Source organism: Carlito syrichta, unplaced genomic scaffold (assembly GCF_000164805.1).
Source record: "Carlito syrichta isolate Samal-C Ts95f unplaced genomic scaffold, Tarsius_syrichta-2.0.1 Scaffold315320, whole genome shotgun sequence".
NCBI lineage: Eukaryota > Metazoa > Chordata > Mammalia > Primates > Tarsiidae > Carlito > Carlito syrichta.
Window position 1 is genome coordinate 167,376 of NW_007259416.1, and position 7,059 is coordinate 174,434.

General features: G+C 41.6%; 1 protein-coding gene across 1 annotated transcript in view; it reads right to left on the reverse strand.

The window, feature by feature from the left end:
* The window catches only part of PCOLCE2 (procollagen C-endopeptidase enhancer 2), a 90,129-nt gene extending 83,887 nt beyond the window's left edge, over positions 1-6,242 (reverse strand). Inside the window, exons 1-2 of the mRNA XM_021706170.1 lie at positions 6,235-6,242; positions 6,103-6,154 (exon numbers count right to left, since the gene is read on the reverse strand). Of these exons, the coding sequence (XP_021561845.1) occupies positions 6,103-6,154; positions 6,235-6,242 (60 nt within the window). The remainder of the gene's footprint in view (positions 1-6,102; positions 6,155-6,234) is intronic.
* Positions 6,243-7,059: the final 817 nt, after the last annotated feature.

Sequence of the window (7,059 nt, forward strand, 5' to 3'; positions counted from 1 at the left end):
GCCCCCTGCGGGGTGGCGCCGGGGCGGCCCGGCCCGAGATCCACGGCGACCGCGGGGTGGGGAGTGGGGGCTTCGTGGTTTGCTCTGGGGGAGTGTTTCTCCCAGTTACTTAAAAAAAAAAAAAAAAAAGTATGAGCGCTTGCTGAATGCTGGAAAACCCGGGGTCCCCCTTTGTCTCTTTCAAGCACCCAGATCAAAGGAAAGAAAGAGGACAGGAAAAGAGGGATTCTGTCGTGTTTTAACTCCTGCACTTATGCTTATTCTCTTTCAACACACTCGCACTCACACACCCAATCCCAGGGGATTATTTTCTGTTTTTACTGGTGTAGGAGATTGGCAAGGGAGGTGGTTTGTGCAGGGAAATTTAGACACGGGTTCTCAGGCAAGCGATCTGTGTGTGAACTGTCATTAAATGTCAGATACTCGGGACAGAACCAAATCTCACCGTCCCATGGAATGTCCCTGAAAATGGTGTTTCTCTGCTGGCATCCGTCTGTTCTTAGAAGACCTTTTTCCAGCAGCCTCTTTCTGGAGTATTGACCGGTGAAGATTTACAGAGGCTTTGTTTTTCTCAGAACAATCCTAGCCTTAGGGAATCAAAGCATTTCTTTACTTGACTACAAGAAAAAGAATTGCAAACATTTATTCTATTAAGTGCTTCTCAATAACCAGGGATTGATGCAAGAATAACAAGAGTAGAATGGATTCATTGAGATTTTCGATAACCACACCACCTATGGGAAATATAACTTAGTTTTGATACTTCATTTGTGTTGTTTCTTCTAAATTATTTTCACCTTTCTAAGCAGAAAAAATTAAGCATTAAAGTAGGGTTTGTCAAGACTTCATTTCTAATAATGAGCTTGTAACGTTAAGAACATAAACACCCCTGCAAGGTAATAAGTAAAATTGGCTATCGGAAATAATTTCACATTTAGTAGTGGGGAACCCAGAAGCCTATACTAGGAACCAGAATGTTCCTGCAGGATTTAGATTATCTTACCATTTTTGAAAAAGTGAAGGAGAAAAACATCATAAACTACAACTTTTCAAATTTCTCTAAAGGCACCACACCCTGTATGACATTAAAAAAAAAAGGATTACAGAATTTGGCAAACTGCATTATATCCTGAAACACCCTCAACCCAATAAAAATTTCTTAAAAACAGCAAAGAGGAAAATAAATGGTTGTTTATTTTGCACACATTTCAAGAATTTGTTATCCAATAACATAAGTGCTTTAGATGATAGTTTATTTAAAAGTCATAATTTTAAATTATAAAGTGGAAATATTGCTCAATCTACTTTCTGGTAATGATTTGGAGTCCTCATAGCCAGAAAGTACTTCATTTTTAGGACTAAGCTAAGTTTTCAAAATATAAAAGAAAAAAACAAAGTATTAAGCATGCTTAAATAGAAAACTACTTGAATATAAATATGCAACAGTATTTTCTTCTCTTAATTTATAGACTGATGAATGTATTCATATCCTCACTAAAGATTTAAGATTAACACTGATCATTCTGTTGTTGCTGACACATAAAAAAGACATTGATTTTACCATGTGATTTTAAAGTTTACCAAGACCCATATTATTTGCTCTAAAAACACACATTTGACTTGGAACTACAGTTCTGACCAAAATTATAAACCTTACATGTCCTGAGAAGCTTAATACGCTAAAATTGAGAGACACCCAAGTGGTCTCTGAAGGTGTTTGTAAGGTCCATCTCTGCAAGACCAATTTTTGGATTTTGTGATACAGAATTTGTATAATGGACAGAGAGCTATGGAACTCCAGGCAGTAGGAAATGGGAGAGGGAGAGAGGACAAAAGCCCTGTGGGTAGATTCTCAAAAAAAAAAAAAAAAAACAGAGTGGTTGGTGAAATGATCCTTATTATCCAAAGTATATATTGTCCAGTCTCTGCAGTTACCAGGTTATACACAATATCAAAATCATGAGAATAATGAAAATATTCACCAATGAACTAATCGCTTATAAAATCAAGCCCCACACAAACATTTCTTACTACATAATACTAGCATCTGGCTGGGCCCAGTAGATCAACAGCATTGTCAGTTAGTCTCTAACTAATTCATCAGTCTTGTAAACATCCAAAAATGCAATGTAAATCCGATGCACATTCATTTCATTGTGCAGTCAGTACTGATCTTGTAAAAAAAAAAAAAATCCAGAACTTCACAAGATGAATGCAAGTGATGTTGAAAAAGTGGAAGAATGATGGGCTCTTTTGGACAAATGAATGTCTAGATGAGATGCTCTAGTGAACAACTTCATGAGAAAAATGAAAAAGCCCTATAATACTTTTCCAAAAGTAATCTATGTTATAACGCTGAAAAAGTAAAAAGTGGCCAGGATCGGTGGCTCAGCCTGTAATCCCGCGCCTTTGGGAGGCTGAGGTGAGTGGATTGCCTGAGCCCGCGGGTTCGAGACCCGCCTGGGCAGGGAGACCTCCTCTCTACAATAAATCAAAAAATCAACCGGGCGTGGTAGCGCATGCCTGTAATTCTGGTTCCTTGGAAGGCTGAGGCGGAAGGATTGCCGGAGCCCAGCAGGTCGAGGCTGCGGTGGCCGGGAGCGAGCCACTGCACTCCAGTCTGGGTGACAGAGTGAGACTCCAACTCAAAAAAAAAAAAAGTAAAAAGTGAAGAGAAGGATGTTTGTACTTTGCTATAATTCGATTTTGTCGGGGAAATCATGCTTTAAAAAATTCACATTGATTCAGGAGAGTTAGCATATGAGGGGGGACCCCCAGAAGCCCAGAATCTGTTTTTTAAAAATTGTGTACTTCTTGCATGTTTAAACTTCAGTCACCTTCAAAGTACTCTCTGTTTAATGCAATACGCCTATTGAGACACTTTTTCTACTCTCCAAACAGTTTTTGAACTCGTCAATTTTGATGCCTTTCAGTGCTTCTGCCACTTTTTGTTTCACCTCTTCCATGTCAGCAGAACAGTTCCCTCTGAGGACTTTTTTCATCTGGGAAACAAAACAAGTCTGTTGGGGTGAGGTCGGGTGAATAGAGAGGGTGAGGCACGGGGGTCATGCTGCTTTTGGTCAAAAACTGCTGAACACTCAGAGTGATGTGGACAGGTTTTTTGTGTAAATCACCCATCATGAAATGGACAAACACACTGAAAGAATCTCCAAAATAAAAATAAAAAACCTCACTGAAACCACATGCAACCTCTCACAAGAACGCTAGCTGGTACACTGATGCTGATGGATTTACCTACAGGAGGAACACTTACCTACAGGAGGAAGCTTGTACTAAAAGGGGTCTCCTCTCCAAAAAATGATTTCTTTTTGGGGGAGTCCCTCCTCAAATAGTTTCAAATAGAACTGAAATTTTGATACATACAAAACAAATTTAATTTTCTAATTATCAGTTTCCTTTTTTAAGATAAAATCCTAAACACTTTTTCAATATCTATTGTGAAAATTTGGAGCCTATTTTAAATAAATAAGTGGACTTTTCTGAAACAACTAACCTAAGTTATGGATAATCTCTGATGATCTTGAAATGTGCCTGAATACCAACCTAGGGCAGTGCATCAGATTGAGAGGGAGAGGAAATAATGGGAGTTTATGGTGTTTTCTTTTTTCTTTTTTGAGACAGGGTCTCACTCTGTCACCCAGGCTGAAGTGCAATGGCATGATCCCAGCTCACCACAGCCTGCTGACCTCCTGGGCTCAAGAGATCCTCCTATCTCAGCCCCCCAAGCAGGTCAGACTATAGTTGTGCATCACCATGCCCTGCTAATTTTTATATATTTTGTAGAGACTAGGTCTCACTACGTTGCCCAAGCTGGTCTCCAACTCCTGGGCTCAAGCAATCCTCCTATCTTGGCCTCCTAAATTGTTGGGATTACAGGTGTGAGTCACCACACCTAACCTAAAGTGTTCTTTTTACAAAAAGTCTTCTTTTTCTTCTTTTGCAATGGACGAGGCATGAGCCATATCTGGAACTCCGGTGTGGTCTGTGCTTCCTTGAATGTGACACTGCTCCTGCTGTACCACAGGGGTCTCTAGACTTATAAGTGTTATAAATGTATAAAAGGATTGAAAAGTATCCGGAAAGCCATTAGTGTGAAATTCCTCTTACACAGCCTATTAGTGATGATACAGTGTTCATGATATTTCCATAATGTCTGTAGTTCTTTAGAACTATCAGAATGGCCAGCTCGGGCAACTTGGTGAGACCTCGTCTCTACAATAAAATAAAAAATGTGCCAGGCGTGGCAGTGCGCGCCTGTAGTTCCAGCTACTTGGAAGGCTGAGGTAGGATTGCCTGAGTCCAGCAGGTTCATGCTGGGGTGGCCGTGAGCATGCCACTGCACTCCAGCCTGGACGACAGAGTGAGACTCCAATTCAAAACCAAAAAACAAACGAACAAAAAACTATTAGAATGGACTTTTCCAATTTTCTTTTATCTGGGAAAAAAAATAATAGTGTGCAGTTATGATATTAATATTGCACTGACAGAGATGCCTTTTCAGAATTCAGCTTGTTAGATACTATCAACATTTAGAAACTCCCAATGATCTTTGAATTCTTGTGCACAGATCCAAGCTGTAGCGACTCTTGTGTTCAAGGATTTTTAGAATTAAAAGCTAGTTCAATTATTTTTTATGTTTGTAAACATACATTAGGAGGAAAAGTAGACCCCCAGAATTATACTGGTCAGACTTCTTAGTTACAAACAACTGAGCCCGTTCAGAGTGAGTCCACTCTGTTGGATCGAGCTGTAAAAGGGATGTATTTTATTATATTATATTATATTATATTTTATTTTTTTTTATTTTTTATTTTTTATTTTTTAAGTTGGAGTCGCACTCTGTCGCCCAGACTGGAGTGCAGTGGCTGCTCCCGGCCACCGCAGCCTCGACCTGCTGGGCTCCGGCGATCCTTCCGCCTCAGCCTTCCAGGTAGCTGGAACTACAGGCATGCACTACCATGCCCGGCTGATTTTTTGATTTTTATTGTAGAGATGAGGTCTCGCTGTCCAGGCGGGCCTTGAACCCGCGGGCTCAGGCAATCCATTCACCTCAGCCTCCCAAAGGCGCGGGATACAGGGAATGTATTTTAAAAAAACAGATAGTTCACATACCATTAAGAGGATTGTGGGGCTTGGTGGCTCAGCCTGTAATCCCAGCACTTTGGGAGGCCGATGCGAATGGATTGCCTGAGCCCAAGGGTTCGAGACCAGCTGGGGCAACTTGGCGAGACCTCATCTCTACAGTAAATTAAAAAAAAAATAGCCAGGAGTGGTAGCACGCTCTTGTAGTTCTGACTACTTGGAAGGCTGAGGCAGAAGGATTTCCAGATCCCAGTAGGTTGATGCAGGTGTGGCCGTGAATGTGCCACTGCACTCCACCCTGGGTGACGGAGTGAGACTCCAACTGAAAAAAAAAAAAGAATTGTGCAGACAGTCTTAAAGTGAATTTCCCCCAAAGAATGGCCAAAACCTTGCCTCAGAAATGCCCCAGTGAGAAATACATCTGTCACCAATGCTGCCACTAAGACTGAGCACTAAATGCAGGTACTTGAACTTACTGCAGTCACCGCTGCTGTGAGCACCTCCAGTGCCTTTTTGCCCAGGGAGATTCCACCTTGCAACACTCCTGCCCCAGAGGACAGACACCTCTGTTGCTACAGAACGAGCACCCATCCCAGAACCTCTTTGCTCATGTCAATGTTTTGACCCATGTCTGATGTAAGTGCACATGATCGGTGTGGTCCAGGTCACATGCCTTCGTCTCAGCTACAAGGAAGGCTGGGAATTCAACACTATGGGGAATGAAGGTCACATAGTGTAGAATTTTCCCCAAATATACAAGTATAAAAATGAAGACTGAGAGTGATGGCTTATACCTGTAATTACGGCACTTTGGGAGGCCGAGGTGGGAAGATTGCTTGAGCCCAGGAGTTGGAGACCAGCCAGCCTGGGAAACATAGCAAAATCTCATTTCTAAAAAAAAAAAAAAAAAAAAATTAAATTAAATTAATAAATAATTTAAAAATTTTAAAAAGTTAGGTTACTAGAACAATAATGGGCAGGTACTAATATGATTAATACCATGTCAAGGATCTCATAAAGTTCAGTTAGCCCATCTTCCTGCATCTCTTTGCTGAGGAAAGCAGACCCAAGAAGGTCTTTACAAAGTTGCAGGAATGATGCTACTTATTGAATGAAACCAGTTCCACTCACCTGCCCATGTTGGAATGTTGGATTGGGTCAGGGATTTTTTTTTTTTTTTTTCTTTTTTTTTTGAGTTGGAGTCTCATTCTGTCACCCAGACTGGAGTGCAGTGGCTCGCTCCTGGCCACCGCAGCCTTGACCTGCTGGGCTCCGGCAATCCTTCCGCCTCAGCCTTCCAAGTAGCTGGAACTACAGGTGTGTGCTACCACGCCCGGCTCATTTTGACTTATTGTAGAGATGAGGTCTCGCCAAGTTGCCCAGGCGGGTCTCGAACCCGCGGGCTTAGGCAATCCACTCACCTCAGCCTCCCAAAGTGCTGGGATTACAGGCTGAGCCACCAAGCCCGGCTTGGGTCAGGGATTTTGTTTGAGTCAAAGGCAACCACATGCAAGCTTACAAAGCCGAACGTGAGTAAGCCAGCTGCTTTTTGCTGGTTTGGAATGAAGCTTTGCCCAAAGGAGTCCCTTCATAATGAGTTATCATCATTGTTTTCATTGTCTCTGACTTTTACCGAGCACTTATTATACACCAGGAACCGTACTGAATGCCTACAGTAACATTTCATTTAATTTTCTTAGCAGTTCCTATCAGGTAAGAACGATTATCACCATTTTACAAGTAAAGTTTCTGAGATTTATAGAGATTAACCACTAAGACCTGTAATTTGTACTTGAAAAGCTGGAATTCAAGCTGCCTGGAAAACTCAAGTTCTTAATCAACGCTTCATGTCAATCCATTAGAGCCTCTCTCCGGGAATGCTCAGTACATGTGGAAATGGTGGTTGTTCTGGAGGGACATATGCTGTTTGTCTACACAAGACTCCTCCCGTGGAGA